The 24,047-nt window shown below is 46.0% G+C and overlaps 2 protein-coding genes across 14 annotated transcripts in view; both read left to right on the top strand.

Annotated features, from left to right (window-relative positions):
- Window positions 1-161: 161 nt before the first annotated feature.
- Window positions 162-8,219, top strand: phf8 (PHD finger protein 8). Of its 2 annotated transcripts, XM_061270190.1 has the most exons (22): window positions 163-463; window positions 895-1,149; window positions 1,382-1,467; window positions 1,555-1,681; window positions 1,951-2,111; window positions 2,242-2,383; window positions 2,613-2,799; window positions 2,875-3,037; window positions 3,175-3,262; window positions 3,532-3,638; window positions 3,724-3,815; window positions 3,938-4,027; window positions 4,135-4,416; window positions 4,499-4,581; window positions 4,661-4,827; window positions 4,911-4,996; window positions 5,209-5,330; window positions 5,448-5,785; window positions 5,907-6,002; window positions 6,084-6,193; window positions 6,275-6,635; window positions 6,710-8,219. In XM_061270190.1, the coding sequence occupies exons 2-22, from the start codon at window positions 1,052-1,054 to the stop codon at window positions 6,796-6,798; spliced, it is 3,075 nt and encodes a 1,024-aa protein (XP_061126174.1). In that variant the 5' UTR covers window positions 163-463; window positions 895-1,051; the 3' UTR covers window positions 6,799-8,219. The 2 variants fall into 2 exon arrangements, with proteins under 2 accessions (XP_061126183.1, XP_061126174.1); XM_061270199.1 differs by lacking the exon at window positions 5,907-6,002 and having other exon boundaries at window positions 162-463.
- Window positions 8,220-9,337: 1,118 nt separating this feature from the next.
- The window catches only part of huwe1 (HECT, UBA and WWE domain containing E3 ubiquitin protein ligase 1), a 31,063-nt gene continuing 16,353 nt past the window's right edge, over window positions 9,338-24,047 (top strand). For 5 of the 12 annotated variants that reach the window (XM_061273158.1, XM_061273157.1, XM_061273156.1 and 2 more), the window contains exons 1-40: window positions 9,339-9,387; window positions 11,467-11,534; window positions 14,403-14,447; window positions 14,564-14,631; window positions 14,819-14,917; window positions 15,085-15,291; window positions 15,643-15,795; window positions 15,912-15,974; window positions 16,088-16,165; window positions 16,247-16,294; window positions 16,374-16,542; window positions 16,635-16,735; window positions 16,969-17,119; window positions 17,196-17,323; window positions 17,411-17,551; window positions 17,641-17,746; window positions 17,835-17,942; window positions 18,018-18,119; window positions 18,230-18,310; window positions 18,465-18,571; window positions 18,733-18,910; window positions 18,982-19,073; window positions 19,148-19,350; window positions 19,492-19,549; window positions 19,627-19,803; window positions 19,902-20,147; window positions 20,304-20,437; window positions 20,519-20,631; window positions 20,694-20,873; window positions 20,990-21,206; window positions 21,279-21,401; window positions 21,509-21,746; window positions 21,931-22,278; window positions 22,424-22,546; window positions 22,638-22,733; window positions 22,837-23,106; window positions 23,182-23,334; window positions 23,428-23,555; window positions 23,669-23,750; window positions 23,824-24,000. In XM_061273158.1, the coding sequence (XP_061129142.1) occupies window positions 14,587-14,631; window positions 14,819-14,917; window positions 15,085-15,291; window positions 15,643-15,795; window positions 15,912-15,974; window positions 16,088-16,165; window positions 16,247-16,294; window positions 16,374-16,542; window positions 16,635-16,735; window positions 16,969-17,119; window positions 17,196-17,323; window positions 17,411-17,551; window positions 17,641-17,746; window positions 17,835-17,942; window positions 18,018-18,119; window positions 18,230-18,310; window positions 18,465-18,571; window positions 18,733-18,910; window positions 18,982-19,073; window positions 19,148-19,350; window positions 19,492-19,549; window positions 19,627-19,803; window positions 19,902-20,147; window positions 20,304-20,437; window positions 20,519-20,631; window positions 20,694-20,873; window positions 20,990-21,206; window positions 21,279-21,401; window positions 21,509-21,746; window positions 21,931-22,278; window positions 22,424-22,546; window positions 22,638-22,733; window positions 22,837-23,106; window positions 23,182-23,334; window positions 23,428-23,555; window positions 23,669-23,750; window positions 23,824-24,000 (5,223 nt within the window). In that variant the 5' untranslated portion in view covers window positions 9,339-9,387; window positions 11,467-11,534; window positions 14,403-14,447; window positions 14,564-14,586. Of the gene's footprint in view, window positions 9,388-11,466; window positions 11,535-13,094; window positions 13,165-13,189; window positions 13,316-13,442; window positions 13,599-14,402; window positions 14,448-14,563; window positions 14,632-14,818; window positions 14,918-15,084; window positions 15,292-15,642; window positions 15,796-15,911; window positions 15,975-16,087; window positions 16,166-16,246; window positions 16,295-16,373; window positions 16,543-16,634; window positions 16,736-16,968; window positions 17,120-17,195; window positions 17,324-17,410; window positions 17,552-17,640; window positions 17,747-17,834; window positions 17,943-18,017; window positions 18,120-18,229; window positions 18,311-18,464; window positions 18,572-18,732; window positions 18,911-18,981; window positions 19,074-19,147; window positions 19,351-19,491; window positions 19,550-19,626; window positions 19,804-19,901; window positions 20,148-20,303; window positions 20,438-20,518; window positions 20,632-20,693; window positions 20,874-20,989; window positions 21,207-21,278; window positions 21,402-21,508; window positions 21,747-21,930; window positions 22,279-22,423; window positions 22,547-22,637; window positions 22,734-22,836; window positions 23,107-23,181; window positions 23,335-23,427; window positions 23,556-23,668; window positions 23,751-23,823; window positions 24,001-24,047 lie in introns of those variants that run through there. The other 7 variants (XM_061273161.1, XM_061273149.1, XM_061273154.1 and 4 more) reach the window with 6 other exon arrangements.

Genomic DNA, 24,047 nt, shown 5'->3' with positions numbered 1-24,047 from the left:
AAAATATATTATCAAGTCAAATGCTTTAGGATCTTAACTGGAATGGACTACTCGCATTTCTCAAGGTTACTCAGAAAGTTTAAAATATTTTGTGGCATGTTGACTTTTTTTCTCGGCTCCTCTTAAGTCTTTTTGACTGATGAAAACTTTATTGACCACACTCGGGTTAACAGAGATGAAGAACGGTGACGCTGTTGTCTTTGAAAATGGCGTCAATGCATTTGAACTCCGCTGTCATTTGTAGCTGAACTGTCGTTTTGTGTCGCTTCCCGATTCCAAATTTGGATGCGCGGCGACGTTCCCGCTCGAGGACTTCACATTCGCTACCTAAATATGTGGCGAAGTAAACTCTTCCAACTCGAGTCGGCTGCGTACTAAGGCCGCAGCTGCCCCGTTCTCGCGTAGGGATTGTCAAGTGCTACGGCGGCCATTGCAAGCTTGGCCTCGCTGAAGCGCCATTCTGGTGAGATGCTCAACAGCTCTTCAATTAGCTGTATTGGACACATTTCTACCCATTTTTGACTTCAGTTTAATAGATGAAGCTAATAGTTAATTGGGCCTCGCTAATGTGCTGCATTTTTGCATGGCTTTGGCAAATGTCGATAGATTAACTACATAGCTAGCGTAGCTAGCTAGCATCACAATGTTACGATCCCGAGTTTGTTTACATATAACGGCACTATATTTTGGATTTAGTACTGGAGCATCAATAGTTACCTTAAATCAGTATGATGTGGTTGGTCAAACATTACATTTTACGCCGTAACACAGTGAAAGTTTGCAGTTCTCCAAGTGTAATGTTATATTGTTTATTTTAGACATTTTGCTATGTGTCCACCCCATCACTATAAATTAACATAGCAATGTTAACTTGTTTTTATTCATGTATTCCAGTTCTCCTGGTGCACCCAAGTGGATGTGTGTCTTCAGCAGCTTCAAAGTTATTACAGCTCGGAAATATTAGGAATCCATATCAGAATTGCATTTGTAAATTGGACATTTTGAAATTGTCAAAGTTGTAGCTTCTTCCAAATACACACATACGTCTAGTATGGCTTCCGTACCAGTGTACTGCTTATGTCGCTTGCCATATGATGTGACTCGCTTCATGATCGAGTGTGACATTTGTCAAGACTGGTTCCATGGAAGGTACGTAAAAAAAAATAAATAAAAGTACTACTGCCGGAATCATATTTATCGCCTTCAAATTAACTGTGATGTGAATAATATTACAACCTACTTTTCGTAGCCTCCATTTTTCATGTTGCGCCATTTAAGTTGTGGTGACTCTTATACACTCTCGGAATTTTGTCCGTACAATTTTATTGGTGGCTATAATTGAATTGACCCAATTTCAAATGCATTTGTTGTTGTTTTTAAGCTGTGTGGGAGTAGAGGAGGAGAAAGCGACAGAAATAGACCTCTATCACTGCCCCAACTGTCAGCTCAGTCATGGACCGTCTGTCAGTGAGTAAAATATTCGTTTTCTGTCCGTGACAGCGAGTTATGCGGATGTTTGCCGTAATATTCGGGCCCCGATTTGCATATTCGCAGTGCGTAAACGCCGCGGAGGCAACAAGCAGACAGATGGAGCCGCCGCCAGCGTAAGAGACCCCAGCCGTTTGGTGAAGACGGGCAGCCCCCAGTTTGTGAGGGAGCTACGCAGTCGCACTTTTCCGAGGTAGAAAAAAAAAAATTACGTATGTGTAGAGATTGAAGATCACGTTTAGTCACAACAGCTTTTTATTAGACATAAAAATATCATGTTGATGTCATTGTAATTTACACTCATTAAAAAGTCAACACGCAAGAAAACAATTACAACTTGTAAACATCACAGTGCAGGGTCGAAAAAGTTTCTTCTGAATATTTAGGGCTCCTCATCTTCCGCAGCGTAATGTTTGTCGAGACGAGTCAAAACGAGGATGATCGTATGTATGTCATCCACAGTGCAGATGAAGTCCTGCTGAAGCCGTCGGGGGCCCAACTGACGGTGGAGTTCCTTGAGGAGCATTCCTTCAGCGTTCCCGTCATGGTGCTGAGGCGAGACGGGCTCGGCATGACTCTGCCGCCAGCGTCCTTCTGTGTCAGCGACGTCGAACACTACATCGGTAAGCCGCAGCTTCCTGCTTTCAATCTGGCCCACAATCTGGTCAGGCCTCCACTCGTGATGTTTGAACTCATAGGCGCTTTTCTCAAGGAGAACGCAGCCGTAATTGCGTTCATCGGGAATGCTCGCAGGTTCAGACAAGGAGATCGACGTGATTGACGTGTCTCGCCAATGCGACCTGAAGATGCGACTCGGTGACTTTGCAGAGTACTACAACAGCCCCAACAGAGACCGAGTGCTGAATGTCATCAGCCTGGAGTTCTCCGAAACCAGGTTTGCAGAGTTTGTGCTGGACAGGAAATAGAGTTGGGCCGGGCGATGTGCCATTAAAATGAATGTTTGACTTTTCTCACACAATCGGATTTCTTTGTTTAATCCAGCGGCAATGTTTTGGTACTTTGATTCTGAAAAAAGACAAGTCCATTGAAAAGAATGTTTCCTTTTGAATCTAGCCTTAAAACTAATTGACTGACTTGACTGTGCTTGTTCTTCCCCCCCACAGGCTTTCAAACCTAGTGGAGACTCCGAAGATTGTGAGGAAACTGTCATGGGTGGAGAACCTCTGGCCCGAGGAGTCTGTGTTTGAGCGGCCCAATGTGCAGAAGTACTGCCTGATGGGAGTGAAGGATAGTTACACCGACTTTCACATTGACTTTGGAGGCACCTCCGTCTGGTATCACGTTTTACGGGTGAGGACACAAATACGGACATTTTGTGTTCATTGAGTCTGTTTTCATTGCCCTGTGATTGTTCTGTTCATCCAGGGGGAGAAAATCTTCTACCTAATATCTCCCACCCCAGCCAACCTGGCGCTTTTTGAGCGCTGGAATTCCTCGTCCAATCAGAACGAGATGTTCTTCGGGGACCAGGTTGACATGTGTTACAAGTGCTCTCTCAAACAAGGGAACACGTTGTTCATTCCAACTGGTACGAGCAAATGAGTCTGGGAACTTCTCTCCTACCTGTCTTTCTCTCGTTCGCTTTGACTGTATTCAAGAATGGAACAATTTCCGAGCCATTGATGATTGATTGATTGATTGATTGATAAGGTGTGTTTGTTCCAGGATGGATTCATTCGGTGCTGACTCCAGTGGACTGTCTGGCGTTTGGGGGCAATTTTTTGCATAGTCTCAATATTGACATGCAACTTCGGTTAGTTTTCGGGCTGCTCAATAAAAAAAAAACTAAAAACAAATCATGATTACATTGGTAATGAAATCAGGGCTGCTCAATTATATTAAAAACACGTGCAAAACATATTATGACAAATTTCTTAAACGCTTTAATTATGTGAGGACCAAACAAAATTTCAAAATTAGTTATTAAAAAAAAAAAAAAAGCCAAGTATAATTTTCTTGTTTAGAGTGCATTGGATGTTCATGCATATCATCATGGCACAACTTCCTCTCTCCATATTTCAGGGCATACGAATTAGAGAAACGGTTGAGCACAGCAGACTTATTCAAGTTTCCCAACTTTGAGACCGTGTGCTGGTATGTTGGGAAGCACCTTCTTGATACCTTCAGAGGTAACGTCGAACTGTTCACCTTTTGCGCACCGCAGCCCCAGTATTTTTCCAAGCGGTTGGCTTTTTATAACGTGGTCTTTTGCAGGTTTGAGAGAAAATCGCAGGCACCCGGCCACTTACCTGGTTCACGGAGCCAAAGCGTTGAACAATGCCTTCCGCACTTGGACCAGGAAAGAGGTGACCTTACTCTCAGGCCTGGATTTAGGACGCAGGATGCCCTATTTCCATTTCATCTATTTGTATTTTCAAACAACCCCCGAAAGGTCACCGAGTCGTTGACTGTACCTTGTTACACTTAGGCGCTGGGCGATCATGAAGTGGAAATTCCAGAAACCATCAATACTCAGACACTGGTGAAGGACCTGGCTAAGGAGATACGGCTGGTTGAGGTAACAAAGCCAATAGTGGTTGAAGAGGCTAAAAGTGTATTTTGTACAAGACTGTCATATGTAGTGGAGGTTTTTTTTCGAGCTGTGTTTATTTTCTCTCTTCATAGGACATTTTCCAACAAAACATTGGCCGCACCGGACCTCAATTTCCTGGTTCGCCGCTCTCAAAAGTCCCCTCGACCGCCTCCCAGAATTCAGGTCGCCTCCCTGGAAAGAAGAAAGGCCTCAAGCCCAAGGACATAATTGTAGGCCTCGGGACACCGGGACCCAAGAAGAAGAAGACCCAAAAGGGTCTCCTTAAAACAGAAGCGGGAGAGTTAGACCTGCTTGAGATCCATACCAAGCACACGCTAAAAAGAATCCAACCTGGCAAGTCCAAAAGCAAGAAGGTACCCCCGAATAAAGATGTCATTGAAAAGCTTTCAAGTACAAGTGGAACATGGTGTCATTTCAAACCTTCTGTCTCTTCAGTTGGAGCTGCCTTTAGAGGACTTTGAGGGAAAGTTGAACAAAAGCAAGCTGAAACTTGTGCTGACCAATGGGAAAATCCAAGGGTAAACTTTCGAGCCTTGCTGCGGTGTTGATGATCTCGCCAACAGCTGAGCTTCCATTCGCTTATTTATTCAACTCCAGCAAGAAAGCGGGGCGCAATGGTGCGAGAGGAGCTGCCAACTACCAGCACCTTGCCGCCGAGGGTTCCAGTTTCTCTGACCTGGATTCGGAGGATGAGCTCCAAATAGACGAGACCCCGCCCCCACGCCGCAAGCTTGCCGGATCAAGCAAGAAGAAGAAAATCAGCGGTAAGATGTGAAATAATGACTAAGTCAATAAGCGGTATTCGAGTATGCGCGCTGCTTCGTCACATGTCAAAATATGCCGTCAGGTCTTCCGAGGAAGCTTCCCAGAGCCAAGCCTTGCTCCGACCCAAATCGTATCCGGGAGCCAGGAGAGGTCGACTTTGACATCGAGGTGAGCTCAGTATGGCTAAACCAGAAATCAAGTGCTGCCTTTTTTCAATTTGGGAGCTGTTCTGTGACCATTTTATTTATTCTCAGGCATGTTGACTGATGTACCATGTTGTTGCTTATGTATTTTTGACAAGCGTGCCAATTTGGTTTGACCGCTCACATTGATTTATTTTGCATCACTAATGTTTTACGTGTTTGTGCACATGACCTCAGGAGGATTACACCACAGATGAAGAGGCGCTGGCTGCTCATGGGGTGAAGGGTGGCGCAGGCGGCATCCTGGACTTACTGAAGGCCAGCAAGCAGGTGGCAGGATTGGACTCCTCAGCACTCAGGTTGCAATACGTCTCTTTGTTATTGTTACTATACAGGTGGCACACTTCTGTTTTTTTTTGTTTTTTTTTTCCCCCAAGGTGATTTCTTAATTTTGCTTTGTTTTCCCCTCCCTCCAGCGAGGAAGCCCCAGCCTCTCCCAGTACCCGGGATGCCATCCAGGGCATGCTCTCCATGGCTAACCCACCTTCGTCGTCCTCCTCATCGTCGTCCTCATCCTCCTCCTCCTCCCCCTTGTCTATTTCTGGAGGACTGACTGAAGGATTGGCAATTGTCAAGGGGAAAGGCAACCGGGCTGTGTGGGTGACCGGCGGGGTCAAAAAGACCTCCGAGAAAAAAGCTGTTATCCAGCGGCCCGGAAAGCGGCCCATCAAGCGTCCGGCCCGCCATCTTAGCGAAGACGACAGCCCAGATGAGCAGGAGACACTGGGAACCTGTTTCAAAGATTCGGAATATGGTGAGCAATCCATTACAGTCTTCACCCGTTATATTGTGGTCCCGTCGCATCACTCGAGCAGTACAACGATTAAAAACTAAATTTCCACTAAATTCCTGGCCTCATTGATCCTACTTCAAAGTGTATCCGTCATTGGAGTCTGATGAAGAGGACCATGCTAACAAGGCTAAGATGAAGCGCAAGAAAAACTGGGATGACACACCTTGGAGCCCCAAAGGTCAGCACGGTGTTGACCTCAAGTCTTTATTTTTAAACTTGGATCCTCTAACGTCTATCTTATCCTCTCTATACCAAACAGCCCGAGTGATGCCGACGCTTCCAAAACAGGAGCGACCGGCCAGAGATGGAGCTCGAGTGGCGTCTGTGGAAACGGGCCTGGCAGCAGCCGCAGCCAAGCTAGCGCAGCAGGTGAGGACGGCCATATTGAACGGTGACGCAGCATGTTGTCATGCACAAGGACATCTTTGATCTTTTCCGTCCACGCTTCAGGAGCAGCAAAAGCCTGCTAAAAGAAAGTACACCAAAAAAGTGCGTCCTCCTGTCCCTGTTGCGAGCCCGCCTCCAGTTCACGTCGAGCAAGCGCCGCCCTCGCCGCTGCACGTTTCGGAGTCGTCGCCGGACTTCAGCCCGCACAGGAGGATGGATTATTATTCCGCCAGTCTGCTGGATCATGAATACACAGCAGGGCCGGGACCTTTCGGTCCTGGTGGCCCTAGAGGAGGCGGGGCTATGGCCCCCGGCGTTTTCCTCTCTTCACGCCGACCTTCCTTGTCTCCGCAAAACAGCAGCTCGCTCCCCGGCACGTCGCCTTCGGGGCAAGCCGGTCAAGGCACGGCGGCACTCGGTCAAGGTAAGAAACGACACAATTGCGTATCTTTGTCCAGTTTCTCATCTTCGGCGCACATGTGTGTCTTTGGCATTCAGGGAAACGTCCAAAGAAAGGACTTGCAACGGCAAAACAGAGACTTGGAAAGATTTTGAAGATTCATCGCAACGGCAAACTGCTTTTGTGATGGAATCTGGAACTGCCGGCGAATTCCCGAGTAGGAATTCTTGCTGTGTGAAAATATTATTGAAGGAGGTAACAATAGTAATCTATATTTTATACTCGAAAGGTTGTTTACTAAAGTTTCCAGGTGTTTGTCTGACCATCTCTTGGCTAACATTTGCTAAGCTAATTTTCAGCTTCTCGGTGTCACGAGCACACCTCTCGCTGTTTGGAAGGACGCGTAAAGTGGACAATAACGACGAGGTTTTCCAATCACATTTTGAAAGGGAAAGAAAATGATGCGTCTTAGTTGAAGTGTTATTCCAATGTAAGGCTTTGTTTTTTTTCCAAAAACCTAATATTTACCTCAAATGACCTTCGGTTTTTTTAATTGGACTTTTGAATACATCACTCTATAGAGTTTTGCTAAAAACGTTCAGTGTAGAAATCACTGTTGCTTCTTAAACATTTCGTTTATAGATTGTTCTACAAATCAGGAAAATTAAGCAACAATTGATCATGTACACTTATATTTATTGCAATTTAATTTATTTTCAAAGGCAACGTTTTGTCAACTTGAGCCTATTTTGTGTTCTTTCCACCTGCCTTTGTCTCTGTCATCCTTCTTGGTCCCAGCTGTCTTTTTTTTTTTTTTTTTTCAACCGCAGTACAAAAATGCTAACCATTTTTATGTTGGAAATCTTTTCATATTTTTACATTTTGTTTTGAGTTGTACATATGTATGATCTGTTATGTGTGTATATAGCTAGATTGGAAGGGCAAAGACAAAAATGATTTGCAGTGGATATAAAAACTGTTCATTTAAAATCAAAACTCCTAACTTTAATTCTTTCTGGGTTTAGCAGAAGAAATATTGCTTAGTCAATCCACCCCAAACATTTGGTAAACAGTTGATATGCGTCCTCTTCAGATTTTTTGTGTTTTGCGCCAGTGAAATCATTTGCAAGTGACCATTTAATAATTGAAGAACCGCCCACGCACCCTGGTGGCTTTTTCATTTGGGCTTTGTTTTTATATCCACTGTAATTCCTGCTAGGCTTTAGTATCCATTCCGCAGAACGTACGAGAAACCGAATGTCTGCAGAACTGTGGATGTACCAATTGAAAACGTGAATGATCAACTTGTGTAAATATATGTTGTCATTTTGTTTTTATAGTGCAGGAACATTGAAACCCTTCTTATGGATGTACATGACACTGCTGTATTTTTTAAATAGTTTTTATATTTGTATACAGTAATTGTTATCTTTAGTTGTCTTGGCTGTGTAACATTTGAAGAGTAGGGAGGAAATGAATTTCCTTTTGTTTCCTCCTAGTTTAGTTGATTATTAATCATCAGATATTCACTTTTGTGTTTTGTGTACTGCTTTAAACATGCTTTATTTACCACACGGAAAAGAATTATAACTAGAATTTTTTCAAATATCAAGTGATTGGTTTTTGTGTTTGTCTATTGGAGACAATTGATAAAAACTGCACATATCTCAAATGCTTTGCTGCGGATGGGCTTGAGGGATCGGATATGAGATCCTACCCCAAGTGGAGGAGTTTAAGTATCTTGGGGTCTTGCTCATGAGTGAGGGGAGGATGGAGCGCGAGATCGACAGGCGGATAGGGGCAGCGTCGGTAGTAATGCGGACTCTGTACCGGTCCGTCGTGGGAAAGAGAGAGCTGAGCCAAAAAGCAAAGCTCTCAATTTACCGGTCGATTTACGCTCCTACCCTCACCTATGGTCACGAGCTATGGGTCGTGACCGAAAGAACGAGATCCCGGATACAAGCGGCCGAAATGAGTTTTCTCCGCAGGATGTCCAGGCTCTTCCTTAGAAATCGGGTGAGAAGCTTGGTCATCCGGGAGAGACTCGGAGTAGAGTCGCTACTCCTCCACGTTGAGAGGAGCCAGATGAGGTGGCTCGGGTATCTCATCAGGATGCCTCCTGGACGCCTCCCTGGGGAGGTGTTCCGGGCATGTCCCACCGGTAGGAGACCCTGGGGACGACCCAGGATGCGCTGGAGAGACTGTCTCTCAGCTGGCCTGGGAACGCCTTGGGATCCCCTGGGATGAGCTGGATGAAGTGGCTGGGGAGAGGGAAGTCTGGGAGTCCCTCCTGAAGCTGCTGCCCCCGCGACCCGACCCCGGAGAAGCGGAAGAAGATGGATGGGCTTGAGGGTCCACAAACATAAATTGCTGTAACTACACCAATTCTGTATTTATTTAGGCAAACCATTCGCATCGATGGAACTTTTTTAGTGTTACATTAATATAAAGAGGTTTTCAGAGTGTTGAATGTGAAACCTAATATACAAATTCCACGCAGCCTGGATTTAAATTCAGAATTGTGTAAACCACGCAGACACATAACTACCATTTGAATTAATAGAAAGTATTTTCGGGGGGTCTTTTAAATGTACACTAAGGTCCTTGCTGGAACAAACTACTAGCGGTTTTTTCCAAAGTACTTTTTTTTTTTTTTTTAACATGGGAGTGCCCCCAGCCCCGCCCCGGTCGACGCAACACGCTGCTATTCTCGCGAGATCTCGTCTTGCCCTCTCACTTGTTAGTCCAAGATGGAGACGTGCAACACGCATTCGAGGTAAGCACAAATACTTGTTTAGGCCACTGTCTTCGTGGCTTTTTAAGGCAGCTGTTTTTTCCTCGTCGAAATAATTGTGTTAAGAAACTGCCTACTTTCGTGTTCCGGAGGTCACAAGGGTTTTCGAAGGGCTGCTACACTGGCTGTAGCGCCCTAAAGCGCCATTTTTAATGTACCCATGATCCACTGATCGAGCATTGTGGCGAGCTCTCGTTGCTATCTTAGCAAGCTACAAGCGACAGGCTAACACCCGCTGATGTTCTTCCCTTCTCCCGCGTCTGTTGCGGCTACAAGATCGCTCTTTTTGGTCAGTTATCGCTCGCTCTCTTCATACGACCAGATGACCAATTAATATCCGGGAGAAATGTTCCGACGTGTATCCGGGTGCTAGTTTGACTTTGTAATCGGCGAACGTTAGCTGTTAACCCCAAACCCAAACTGGTGCCGAGGTGACAGGCATTAGCTTGAACGAACCGTGAAGACACCATGTCAAGACGGCTACGCTTGTGGAATATTTTAAAAAGACCTTAGGATAAAAGCTCGTTTTAGGATACATTCTTACAGCCAAGCCACGATATTGTGTTTCACTCTTTGATGAGCTGAAGAAATAAATTTACATCCGTTTTACGTATGTTAGTACAATCAAAGTGTGCTTTAATGAAAGCTCTGATACGGCGTGTCTTTATACATATTTCAATAAGAACGTAGGGAAAAAATAATGGCCGGCCCTGTGGGGTGAACTTGATTCCACCGCAAATCCCTTGAGTGCGCCAGTGTGATTTGACTTGGTCACCGTTTGCCTGTTTGTTCTCGTAGTCAGGTGCCAGTGATGACACTGACACGAAGGATTCAAATGTTTGTTTTAACGACCAATTCACGCGGAGTGCAGAACAGATGCGTTGCGGATGCAATGCGTCCTCCGTTAGGACGCCGCAAGAGAAAGAAAGCATTGGAGTCTGCACCAGCTGCGCTGCGTATTTCCATAAGGTTTCCAATATTTTCAAATTTCAAAATAAAAGCGTTTTGCGAACTCCTTTGTTTTTTTTATTTTATAATTTATTTAAAAAAATATTACATATCGGTAATATACAGACCACCCCTTGCAGCTGACTACATAGCGTGACACGTCGGGAATTTAAAGGACAAAAAAAATTGCTTGAAATAAATTAAACATGACAAAATAAACATAAAATGTACTTAGTCGTTACCTACCCAGTCTTTATTTAGACAAGGTAATTTTAAATGAGAAAATACTGACAGTGTACTGCCAAACGTAAATGTCACAAAAAGTACATACATTTCACAGTTTAGTAAAAGAAGCGCAAGTAAAAAAAAAAAAAAAAAAAAAATGCTCACAACTGCACACCAATGATAAAGTACACATCTGCTAATTTAATGGCGCCTGCATACACTAGTTTGACCTAATTTTAGTCTTACTGAATAGTTAACGTTTAACATTTTGTCACTTTTTCAAGTCATTCCTTTTGGAAGGAGTTTGAACAAAAAAAGCCATATCGAAATGAAATTATACCGGCAGCATTTTGTAGAAAAACAAAGCTGTTTTGGCTGTTCAACATCAAATAAAATTAAGAGCACAACAAAACTGCAATTAATGACAAATGTGTACTTATCCAATGAGGTTGGCAGCTTTTGAATTGTTTCTGCGATTGTTCTCAGGCGGGTCGTGCCACTAATCTCATCGGCACCGACGGCCAGCCAGCCGTCTGCTAGCATGATGCAGCTTACATACAACGTAGCTCGTGTCCAGTTTACTTCTGCTGTCAAACATTCCAGAAGCCACGTCTGCTTTTAAATTGGAAGGAATGTTTAGGATATCTTTTTTTTTTTTTTAAAGACATTTTAGAGACCAAATTTTTGTTTGTTTTGGGGAAATAACAGATTTCCTGTTTTTTGTTACAAGGAGTAAAAACAAAATCTCTTTGAGCGTGTGTTCGGGAACTTGCCAACATGCGGATAACAATTCAGGCTTCTTGTTTTGTTGTCTGTTGCGATCAACAGAAGTAAAAGACTGCTAATTGTCCTTTCCTGTCATTTCCCCCCCGAAAAAAATCTTTCTAGACACTGAGACGAGCCGCGAAGCATGCCAGTGAACCGAGTGCCGGAGCTATTGAACCAAAGAAGTTCTGGTATGTACCGCTTCTTCCTGTGCTCCTAACTTTTCAGATGTTGAAACAAATGTGAGGCTAGATGTCAGTTCAAAACATCCATTTTTCAGCTAACTTAACATCGTGGTCGGCATTTAGTCCACCGCAGAGTAGCAGGGTGTCCATTGTGACTCAAAAAAAAAAAAGTGAAGCGTGCCGCTCCTTTGTTTAAGTGGACAACATACTTGCTGATTAATTGGGACAATGCGTCCACTTGCACCACGTCCGGAATGTGCGTCTGGTCTCACCGGTGATCGGCATACGGCTTTTCTGCTTGCCCCGTTCGCGACAAAAATGAACGGACGGGAGAAAAATGGCTCGAGCCGTCTTGTTACTCGGCACACAAAGGTTTGCTTGCGGCAGCGAGATCAAATGAATGCAATTGGAGCAAAAGTCGCGAGACATCAAATGGAAAGTGATTTCTTTCCTTTTCCGACACGCCTTTGTCTGAACACAAATATTCTCAAATGCAGAACGGCGCTCACAATTTATGAAACGACAACCTAGAGGATTTCCTTGTGCTGTCATAGTCTCCACGGCGACGTCGCTGCTGGCGTACGTGTTCCATCCAAACGATCTGCCGTTTAGCACAATAGATTTGATCCTTGCTGATGTGTCTTCCACAAAAATGCGCGTGCCGAGTAACATCAGCCTCCCCCTTTCTAATTTTGTTTGCGCTGCTCACCGAGGACAAAGCTCTGAAATGAAACTGGAGGAAGCTCATTTGGCTATTACGGTGGATTTTGTTTTGTAAAAAATTTCTTTTTTGTTGTTGCTTTTTTGTTTTTTTACTGGCTTTTAATGATGCCTACAAATACACACTTAGTACAATTTATCGTGAAACATTTTTACACACTAATGATCATTTTCTTTGCATACATTAGTGTATAAAAGTCTTAAGGCACTGAAATATTTGTTGATTGTCAGCATTTAGGCAGTATCACCTTTGACTATTTAACATTTGACATCCCAACGTGTAACATGAGACCCTGCAGATCGACCTTTGATAGTCATGTGATTTCACCAGTATTACTTTTTGTGGTATGTCAGCTTTGTTTAGATCTTTGTAGCGGTATTTGGGAATTATGGTACTGTCATTTTTGCCCACAATATGACACAAGCACTGCTACAAATGCAATGTCACTCTCACAGAGTATATTTTAGTTGTGAAACTCGTTTTTGTGTCCACATATACTGCCCTGCGGTGGCCAAGTGTCACCATTTTTTTATTTACTTTGTATTTGTTGTGACTACGGTATATGGTTTTATGAAGTTTTTTTTTTTTGGTTAGAGGCTGTCGCGGATTAGTGGCATTTCCATTTATCTCAATGGGGGATTCCAACAAGTCACGCTCTGCATTTAGTACTTCAATCGAGCCAGTTCCTTCTGAGGAGTCCGAATGGTGTGTGTTGTCTAATCGGAGCCTTGTCATTGCTCACTTTTTGCACACTCGCCGCACGCCGATGCCTATGTGCTATGTTCACGCGCGAGCAACGTCACTCATGGTTTGAGAAGCAGGAAAAAAAAACACGATCACGGTTTTTTTGCCGAGCCCGAGCTCGTTGGTGTCGCCGGTGTTTTTTTTGTTTCTTTTTTTTCTGCCGAAATCCAAGTGAGAAGCGCAAGTGTGTGTGTGTGTGTGCGCGCGCCTGTGAGTGAGTGTGACGACAATGATTCAGCGAGTTGCTCTATGCGTTGCTGCTCGCTAGCTGTTAGCTTGCTAGCTAGCGCGTGCTACGGCTGTCTGGTGATGAGTCAGGAGGGTAAGAAACGGAACTAGTCGTCGCAAAACGCATGTTTAGCCCGTCGCACCTTCCCCCCCCCCCGACTTTCCCCGCATGCCATCGGCTCGGCCGCACGAGCGCCCTTGTCTCCGCGAGTCGAGAAGGCATCTGAGAAGGAACTGCGGGCTTTTTCCCCCCCCCTTCGGCCTACGCAGCCCCGACCTAAATTTGGAAAGCGTCAGGTCAAGATACGGTGCTGGCTCTCCTAGTTGTGGATTGACAGCTGCGACTCGGATGCGCCCAAGACACGTTTAAGCCGAAGGTTGTTCCCAGGCTCAGCACACCCTCGTTTTTCGTGCGATTCTGCCGATTTGTACGCAGTCTCGGGCTAGTTGACCGCTTTGAAGTGCGTCTCTTTCTTGACACACTTGAAAGCCAAACGGGCTAACAACAACTCCGCACGCAGCCAATGTTGCCGTCCCGTGCCGTGCGCTTGTATTTATTGCTCGCGGCTTAAGTGTGGACTCAACCTCAATCAAGTATGTTTTGTCGTGCCAGATGTTTGTGTAACACTATTCCCGGCGTAAACGTTCGCGAATTGTCAACATTTTAACACCAAGCGGGTGTTAGCATGCTACTGACTTAGCTAGGTAGCTACCTAGCCCCCAACTTTAAGCTGTCGGCGTTGAGTGTTTGATATTGCGGTGGTCGCGCCACTTAAGGGCATACAAACATACAATTGTGCATTACAATAAACGCTATCGGAGCTCCGAGGCCAGTCTAAGGCGACGTCTGGCGTCTGTTTTACCCGTCGACGTTTAGTATTTTTCCTAGCTAGTCACCGGCCAATGCGCTTTCTGTAAGTTTGCTTTGTGAATGACTCCCAACAGTCACCCAACAAACCTCTCATTTTAACACGTTTTTCTGCGTTGCGAGAGTCGCACATTTTGTCTTCTCATCACTGCCCATGCCGTTTGAGTGATTTATAAACATCTTGGGTTGGTTTACAAATTTGTTTTTCAAACAAGTCTGTTCTAGATGCACACAGTAAAACAGTACAGCAATTGTGTAGACGTCAAATTTGCAGCTAAATGTTCATGGTTTGCGTTTTGTCGCCTTCTTCTAGGTGAAGTGACAAACATGCCGTTAAGCGGCCGTTTCCAAATCATCTGTACGTATACCCTCAAATCACATTCGCTGTCGCTTGATTGCGTAAATCTAAGTGTGTGAAAACTAGTAGTTGTGTATTTGAAAAACATGGTTAGTAATATGCACATTTTCCAACAGGAGCTTCTAATAGATCACCAATCATGAAGGTGGACAGAAGCAAGTTAAAGAAAACCCCCACGGAAGCTGTGAGTACACGTGCTCATTTTCTGCATGACAATTTGTAGTAATCCTGGCGCTGACTCCAATTGGGACGTCCGCACTAAGTGTCAGGACCTTAATTTTAGACTTAACTTGGGATGCGAATGTTGAAACAAAAGCGATTGGTGCATTCCATTTCTCCATCTTGAACACCGTGTCCCCTTGAACCTGCAGCCCGCTGACTGCCGGATACTTATCGAGAAGTTGAAAGCATGCAGTGATGACCAACTGCTTGTTGAACTACAGCACATCAAGACCTGGAATATTGGCAAGGTAATTTCTTTGGAATGGGGGGGAAAAAAAACAATTGAAGAGTTTCATTCCAGGAATGTCATAGTGTGTGTCCATTTTGATAGTAACTCGTTTTGTACGTTTGCATGATTGTGACAACCTTACGGGAATCGAAAAGATTGTGAGTCTTTCTTGTCTTTGGCCGTTAGTGCGAGTTGTACCACTGGGTGGATCTGCTGGACCGCTTCGATGGCATTCTGTGCGATGCGGGCCAGACATTGGAGAATATGTCATGGCTGCTGGTGTGTGACCGGCCCGACAACAGCCAGCTCAAAGCGCTGCTTTTGGCAGTGCTCAACTTTACAGCGTTGCTCATTGAGTACAGCTTCTCCAGGCACCTTTACAGCTCCATAGAGGTAGGTTCTGCTTGGAAGGGCAACTTCATCTTAAAATGGCAATTTGTTAATAGCAACCATTTTCATTTCTTAATATTGGTGCTTCTGGGGCTGCAACTAATGATTATTTTGGTAGTCGATGAGTCGGCGATTATTTTTTCAATGAGTCGACAAGTCGAGCGATGATTTCGATTGTCTTGAAACTTACATAACTTCACTTTGCATTTATTATACATAGTGTATAACCACAATAGGAAAAAATGCTACTTAGCATGTAAAATCTCTTGTAAACACATACTGTGCATATCTAACTCATAATGAAGTATTTTTTGCCTCGTATAGCATATTTGATCATCTGTTCCTCCTTTGCAGCACTTAACAACCCTGCTGGCGTCATGTGACATGCAAGTGGTCCTGTCTGTGCTGAACCTGCTCTACGTCTTCAGCAAGCGTTCCAACTACATCACAAGACTAGGATCTGACAAAAGAACACCTCTCTTGGCCCGCCTGCAACATCTGGCTGAGGTTGAGCAAACGTTAATGTTTCTTTATTTTCTTTTTTCTTTTTTTGATACGATGCTCTCAAATGTCCCTTGAATGGAAAAAGCTAGATTGTTTTGTCTCTTTTGGCTCTTGTACAGAGCTGGGGAGGAAAGGAAAATGGCTTTGGCCTAGCTGAATGCTGCAGGGATCTTCTTATGACGGTAGGAGTCTCTTTATTGACCCATTTCGTAATGCCGTGTTATGATTTTTTCCTCAATCAATCAAATATATTTTTTTGTCCCACCCCAACTGCCTACTAATTGTGCCTGGCCAGAAGTACCCTCCCAGTGCCACCACACTGCACTTTGAGTTTTATGCTGAACCAGCTCCTGAGGTCAAAGTGGAGAGGAAGGTAAAGCTTGATCAATTCGTTGCAATATAATTCAAGAAAAGTCCGAGGCGGCTTTAAACGTTGAATGCGTTTCTCCTGCAGACAAGCAGCAACACTCTACACTATATTCACATTGAGCAACTTGACAAGGTATGCACTGATTCGAGTACAGGATCAACACAGGAGTTACTATTTTATTTCACGGTGTACTTTTTCTCCGCCCTTTTAGATTTCAGACAGTCCATCTGAGATCATGCAGTCGCTCACCGGCTTGTACAACATCCCGAAAGACAAGCAGACATTGCTCTTCACACACATTCGTCTGGCTCATGGCTTTTCGAATCACAAAAAGAGGCTGCAGGCCGTGCAGGCCAGACTGCATGCCATCTCCATACTGGGTGGGTTGAAACGAATCGCTTCAGATTATGAGCAACCGTTGTCCACGGGACGTGCCTCCATTCCTAAAAGCTCCCTTTTTTTCTTTTTACAGTTTATTCAAATGCGCTTGGCGAGTCCACCAATAGCATCCTGTATAACGGCTTGATAGAGGAGCTCGTGGATGTCTTACAGATTACAGACAAGCAGCTTGTGGTAAGTGACGAATGTCTTTGTGACTCGGTACGGTCCAGCTGTTCACTACATGTGTTGCTACACTCTCACAGAATTTTGCTTGCAAATCAAAGCAATAAAAATGTCGTGTTGAAATACCCCACCCCGTACGTCAGCTCGGGCAAAAAGGTCCTCGCGACCCCTCTGCCGAGACGTGCAGGAATTAAATCGAGGCCATGTTTGAAAGCCACCCTCTTCTTTTCTTGGCACTTCAGGATATCAAGGCTGCATCTCTGCGCACTTTAACCTCCATTGTCCATTTGGAGAGAACGCCCAAGCTTTCCAACATCATTGACTGCACCGGCACCGCCTCCTACCATGGCTTCTTGCCCGTGTTGGTGCGCAACTGTATACAGGCGATGATTGGTGAGTGTCCTTTTGGCGTCCGCTTTGCTCGACACGTAATACTAAGGAGTTTTTCTCTTGAACCCCTTCTTTCCAGATCCTCTGATGGAACCGTACCCGCATCAGTTTGCCACTGCACTCTTTTCTTTCCTCTATCATTTGGCCAGCTATGATGCTGGGGGTGAAGCCCTTGTCTCTTGTGGAATGATGGAAGCCCTCTTAAAGGTATACCGTACTTGCCTGTCTCATCAAGATAGGTAGGTCCCTTTATTTTTATTTATTTTTTTTTGACATCACGACGTTGCTCTGCAGGTGATCAAATTTCTGGGAGACGAGCAGGACCAGATCACTTTTGTAACAAGAGCGGTTCGGGTCGTGGACCTCATCACCAACCTTGACATGGCTGCCTTCCAGTCACACAGCGGCCTTTCTATTTTCATCTGCAGGCTCGAGGTCCTTCCCGCTTTGACACGTCTAATCGTTGAAGCGTAAATGTTCATACTTAACCGTTCCCTTCTCCGGCGTTTTCGACACGTACGTAGCACGAGGTGGACCTATCAAGGAAAGAGTGCCCATTCGTCATTAAGCCAAAGATCCGAAGGCCAAGGCCCACTGTCGAGTCTGAAGACATGGACACAGACATGGAGAGTAAGTGGACTAAAATGAATCTTTTTTTCGAAATAATATCGATGGCATTCGATATCACGTGCTAAGATGTCATGATGATACAAAACAGCGTCTGAAGTTGCCATGGAAAGCAGCCCTGGGCCATCGTCTTCTGCTTCCAGACCGGAAGTGGAGCAGAGCGCACCGCCGAGTAGCGCTGCAAACACGCCACGTGCAGGTAGACGCCCGTGCACGCCGCATTGGTAACCCAATGTACACGTGTTTGAAATAGTTTGCGTGACCTTTTGTGCAGGCATGCAGTGTATCCCCCAAAGGGCAGCTCTCTTAAAGTCAATGCTAAATTTCCTGAAGAAAGCCATCCAAGACCCCGCCTTCTCTGATGGCATCCGCCATGGTGAGTTGCACAGACGGAGCCAGTCGAGAGCTCTGCCTCAGACTATTGCACACGCTTTGCTGCCCCTGCTGCTGATTTCCTGGTCATGTTTTATTTTTTTTTCTCTTAAGTCATGGATGGATCCTTGCCTACCTCACTCAAGCACATCATCAGTAACGCAGAATACTATGGACCCTCGCTGTTCCTTCTTGGTGAGATTCTTTTGTGCGCTTCAAAAGTATTTTATTATGAAAGAATCTTAGAATCTCCTGTACAGCACATTGTTGTCATTTTACTGCTGTTTGTGGTTTCAAACAATAATAACGCTGTTTTTTTTTTTCTCCTGTTTTTTTTTGGGTGGTGTAGCAACCGAGGTTGTGACGGTGTTTGTGTTCCAGGAGCCATCTCTGCTTTCCTCTCTGCAGGACAATGGCCTCACTGATGTTATGCTTCATGCACTTCTCATCAAAGATGTATGTTTTGTCAACTAACTTTGCGACATTTAAACCAAAAAAAAAAAAAAAGACATCTTTGTTGTCAGCTGGGTTTGGCTGTTAAGGTGCTTAAAGTATCTGCATGCAATCGTACAGTGACGACCTGTTAATGTGTATTCCGACTCTTCCCTTGATTTTAGGTTCCTGCGACACGCGAGGTCTTGGGATCTCTCCCTAATGTGTTCAGTGCCTTGTGCCTGAATGCCCGAGGCCTCCTTTCCTTTGTGCGGTGTCAGCCCTTTGAGCGCCTCTTCAAAGTGCTCTTGTCCCCCGACTACCTACCCGCCATGCGACGGCGACGCAGCTCAGACCCTTTGGGTGAGTTCCCCAGCGGTGATCTTCCTTTGCGGCCCGTTTGAGCGATATTCTTTGTCTCCTTCCCTCCACAGGGGACACTGCATCAAATTTAGGAAGTGCTGTCGATGAGTTAATGAGACACCAACCAACGTTGAAGACAGATGCCACCACCGCGATCATTAAGGTAGTTTTGAAGCGTTCCGCTCTGTCAAAATCCAAGCGGCGAGGCGTTCTAACCAAGTGGTCTTGCCGTCGTAGTTATTGGAGGAGATATGCAATTTGGGCCGAGCTCCCGAGTATGTGTGCCAGAAACCGTCTATCCAGAAAGCCGACGGAACTGCGGCCGTGCCGCCGGCACGCTCCAGCCATGCTGCCGAAGAAGCTTCAAGTGAGGATGAAGAAGAAGAGGAGGCCCTCCACACATTTAGCCAGCAGCAGGGGGAAGCAGAGAGCAACAGACAGTCAGTGCCACTTGAACTATACGACACCGGGTTGATATATCACAATGCAGCGAGACTTTTGATCTTCTTCGTTTTGAATGAATGGTTTAAAATTCACTCTGTACTTAGTGCTTCGTTGTTTTAACGCTCACCTTGTTTCAGGGTGGTGGGAACTGAGGAGCGGATCCCTATTCCTTTAATGGATTACATTTTGAATGTGGTAAGTGTTGAGCCTTTTGTCAGATCCTTTTAACTGTCACAAAACCATAACTGACGTGAGCTGTGGCTATTTTCTAGATGAAGTTTGTGGAATCCATACTTAGCAACAATACGACGGATGACCACTGTCAGGAGTTTGTCAACCAGAAGGGCCTGCTCCCACTGGTCTCTATTCTGGGCTTGCCCAACCTGCCCATAGATTTCCCCACCTCAGCAGCCTGCCAAGCTGTGGCTGGAGTGTGCAAATCCATTTTGGTGAGTTGAATTGCACTTATTTCACAGCAGCATCCAACGATTGAACAAAATGAACTGGGTGCCTCACCATACTTCCTGTTGTCATTTCATTGATGAAGACTCTCTCACACGAGCCCAAAGTACTTCAAGAGGGATTGTGCCAGCTCGACACTATTCTAACGTCCCTGGAGCCCCTTCATCGGCCAATTGAGGTTCCCGGGGGATCTGTCCTTCTGAGGGAGCTGGCTAATGCCGGCCATGTCGCCGATGCCACTTTGTCGGCTCGTGCCACGCCGCTGCTCCACGCGCTGACTGCTGCGCACGCCTACATCCTCATGTTTGTCCACACCTGTCGAGTGGGACAGGTGAATAGTCGATTGGGATCTAATCCCCTCTGTGATGTTTACCGAGCTCCTCGGTACAGTGCTCCTTCCTCTGTCAATTCCAATGGCAAACTGACGAACCGAGTCATTAAGTTTTGATTTTGTCAAATTGGCTGAACGTGTCTTATCTTTCAACAGAGCGAGATCAGGGCAATCTCAGTCAATCAGTGGGGATCCCAGTTGGGTTTGACTGTTCTCAACAAGCTGAGTCAGCTCTACTGTTCGCTGGTATGGGAGAGTACTGTTCTGCTCTCCCTTTGTACGCCCAACAGGTATAAACACAATTGATGGTCTCCTTATTGTGATCACCTCGGTCCACTATTAGCCTCCTGACCTCTTTTTGTCTCGAACAGTCTGCCTCCAGGCTGTGAGTTTGGCCAAGCGGACATGCAGAAACTCTTACCCAAAGAGGAGAAACCCTCCAATAGTGCCGCAACGAGCACCACCCCTGGCTCCAGGAAAGCGGGTAAGTTCGTGATTTCATTCAGCTGGAATTCTTGTGTATCTTAACAACGTTTGTTGTATCAGTAGAATCTGAGGCGGTCGAGCCATCTGGTAGCGGCGGCCTATTGGAAGGCATGGGTTTAGATGGCGATAGCTTGGCTCCCATGGAGACAGACGAGCCCACGTCAACAGACCCGAAGGCCAAGTCCAAGCTCACCCCAGCGATGGCCACACGCATTAAACAAATCAAACCCCTCCTCTCTGGTGAGTTTATTTTGATAGCCCGCATCAAAATTAGTATCGAAACCTTCTCGACAGTTTGAGCCTAACTGCAATAAGACCTGCATGTAACCCTTCACTGCCGTCTTTCCAATCTTCAGCGTCATCTCGTCTCGGAAGGGCACTCGCCGAGCTTTTTGGCCTGCTGGTGAAGTTGTGTGTCGGCTCCCCAGTGCGTCAACGGCGCTCCCATCACGCCACAAGCACAGGCACGACGCCCACGCCCGCCGCCCGAGCCACCGCTTCGGCTCTTACAAAGCTCCTCACCAAGGGTCTGAGTTGGCAGCCCCCACCCTACACACCCACCCCTCGCTTCAGGTGGGACTTTGGTGCGCAAATGATCTCTCGTAGCAAACGAGTGCTCATGTTCTTGTGCTCTGCATCTCACAGGCTGACTTTCTTCATCTGCTCTGTTGGCTTCACATCGCCCATGTTGTTTGATGAGAGGAAGTATCCGTACCACCTCATGCTGCAGAAGTTTTTCTGCTCTGGTGGACATGATGCCTTGTTTGAGTAAGTTATTGAGCAAATGGCTCAATCATACTCACAAACTTGTGTCGACGCTATCGTCACTCACGTATGGCCTGAATTTCAATGGATGGCTTGTCGTTTTTTTGTAGGACTTTCAACTGGGCCCTGTCAATGGGTGGGAAAGTTCCCGTGTCAGACGGTCTGGAGCATACCGAGTTACCAGATGGGACAGGAGAGTTTCTGGATGCGTGGTTGATGCTGGTGGAGAAGATGGTCAATCCCAGCACTGTGCTGGACTCTCCACATTCCCTGCCAGCAAAGATGCCTGGGGTCACCCCAACCACACCCCAATTCAGTGCTCTTCGGTTCCTCATAGTAACCCAGAAGGTAAGTCTGTTTTAACTGTATGAGGCAAAGAAGTCTCATTTTAACCATCGTCATCCACATCTTGCAATCCACTACAATTGGATTTTAGCTAAACGTATAAAAGATTATTTTTTTGCATCCCGTGTGAAATCATCAATCTGGTTGGATCCAAGATGTTAATAAATGTTAACTCCCCCTTTTTTAGGCTGCATTCACCTGCATCCGCAGCCTGTGGAACAGGAAGCCGCTGAAAGTTTATGGAGGCAGGATGGCTGAATCTATGCTCGCCATCCTTTGCCACATTCTGCGGGGGGAGCCGGTTATCCAGGAGCGTTTGGCCAAGGAGAGAGAGGGCACAGTACGTCCAGATGACGAGGGGGCTCCTTCTTCTTCTCTGGGACAAAGTGGAGCACCGGGTGTACCTGCAACCAGCGGCGAGACACCAGCATCCACGGCACCAAGTGCTGGAGTGCCAGCTGTGGGATCGGCTGAGGAGTCGACTAATTCCACTCCAAGACGTGACCCCCAGGTTAACCAGGCACAGCTTACACAGGTCTGTCAGAATCGATTTTTTTTCTTTTTGGGGCAACATGAAAACATAGTTTTCAAGCCATTTGCTACATTTCGCCTCCCTATTTATTTGTGAGCATTAGTTTCTTCCCCATGTCTGAAAGTAAAAGTCGTGTTTTCCATTTCAGCTGATAGATATGGGTTTCTCAAGAGAGCATGCCATGGAGGCACTATTGAACACTAGTACCATGGAGCAAGCCACAGAATATCTTCTTACTCACCCTCCTCCTCACCTTGGGGGAGCAGTAAGGGTAAGCTTAAATCACAACTAGCATGTACCTTTGAAGTAATCTGCACGCAGACTACGACCACTGACAATCTCGATTGTCGTTGTCTGTCTAGGATCTTTCCATGTCTGAAGAGGACCAAATGATGAGAGCGATTGCTATGTCACTTGGCCAGGAGGTCAGCATGGAGCAACGTTCCGACTCCCCTGAGGTGTGCCTTTCTCACTGTCCAAATTGTATTCAATAACTGACTATTGGCTGACAGAGGAAATGAAGGTCAGGAATGAAGAGTTGCTGATAAAATGACCTTTTAGGAAGCGGCACGTCGGCGCGAGGAGGACGACAGGAGAGCCAGGGAGCGAGCAGAGGAGGAGGAAGCCCGCTGCCTGGAGCGCTTCATGGAGGCCGAACCCCTGGACCCGCAGGAGCTACACACCTTCACAGACTCGATGCTCCCCGGCTGCTTCCACCTGTTGGATGAGCTGCCCGACACGGTCTACAGACTCTGTGACCTGCTGATGACAGCCATCAAGAGGAGTGGCCCCGAGTACAGGGACCTCATCCTTGGCCAGGTCGTCGATCAGGTCAGTCATTTTAATCTTCAGGTTGTCTTGCACGGCTCTACCTTCTGACCATTATTTTTTTTTTTTGTATTTTAGGTGTGGGATGCAGCGGACGTGTTGATCAAGGCAGCTGTGCCTCTGACTACAAGTGACACAAAGACTGTGTCCGAATGGACTAAACAAATGGCCACGCTGCCCCAGGCATCAAAGCTGGCCACTCGAATTCTGCTGCTCACGTTGTTATTTGAGGTAACAGATTGTTTTTACAGCAGGACAGCAACTTTAGCCCCGGCCGGCAATGATCATTTATTTCCCCCCCCCCCCCCCCCCCCTTCTCTAAAGGAACTGAAGCTCATGTGTACCTCAGTAGTAGAAAAGAGTGGCATTCTCGATTTGCTGATTAAGCTTCTCGAGGTGGTACAGCCATGTCTGCAGGCTGCAAAAGAGCAGAAAGACATTCAGACACCAAAGTGAGTTTCCGTGAGCTCGAAATGGCCTCTGACCTGAAGAATAGCCGCATAACTGAATGTTACATCTTCAATTCTGAACACGCACATGCTGAATCTTGCTCATGTTCCTATAGGTGGATCACACCAGTCTTGCTGATTATTGACTTTTATGAGAAAATGGCAGTATCTTCACTGCGCAGATCGCAAATGAACAAGGTAAATATCTGTGAGCTCCATGTGTCGTGTACATCCCTGGGTACTACTACAATGCTGTTCTTGGGCTCTCCAGTATCTTCAGCCTAATGGGAACAACTGGAGATGGTTTGATGACCGCTCGGGCCGTTGGTGCAGTTACAGCGCTTCCAACAACAGCACTATTGACTCTGCGTGGAGGGCCGGAGAAACGAATGTTCGCTTCACAGCCGGACGCAGACGATACACGGTTCAGTTTAACAACATGGTGCAGGTATTTGTGCGAAAACTGGACATGACCTTTTGCGCTTTTTTTTACGG

Source organism: Syngnathus typhle, linkage group LG2 (genome assembly GCF_033458585.1).
Source record: "Syngnathus typhle isolate RoL2023-S1 ecotype Sweden linkage group LG2, RoL_Styp_1.0, whole genome shotgun sequence".
In the NCBI taxonomy this organism is placed as follows: Eukaryota; Metazoa; Chordata; class Actinopteri; order Syngnathiformes; family Syngnathidae; genus Syngnathus; species Syngnathus typhle.
The sequence above is the reverse complement of the archived record's forward strand: the minus strand, read 5'-3'. Positions and strand labels throughout refer to the sequence as shown.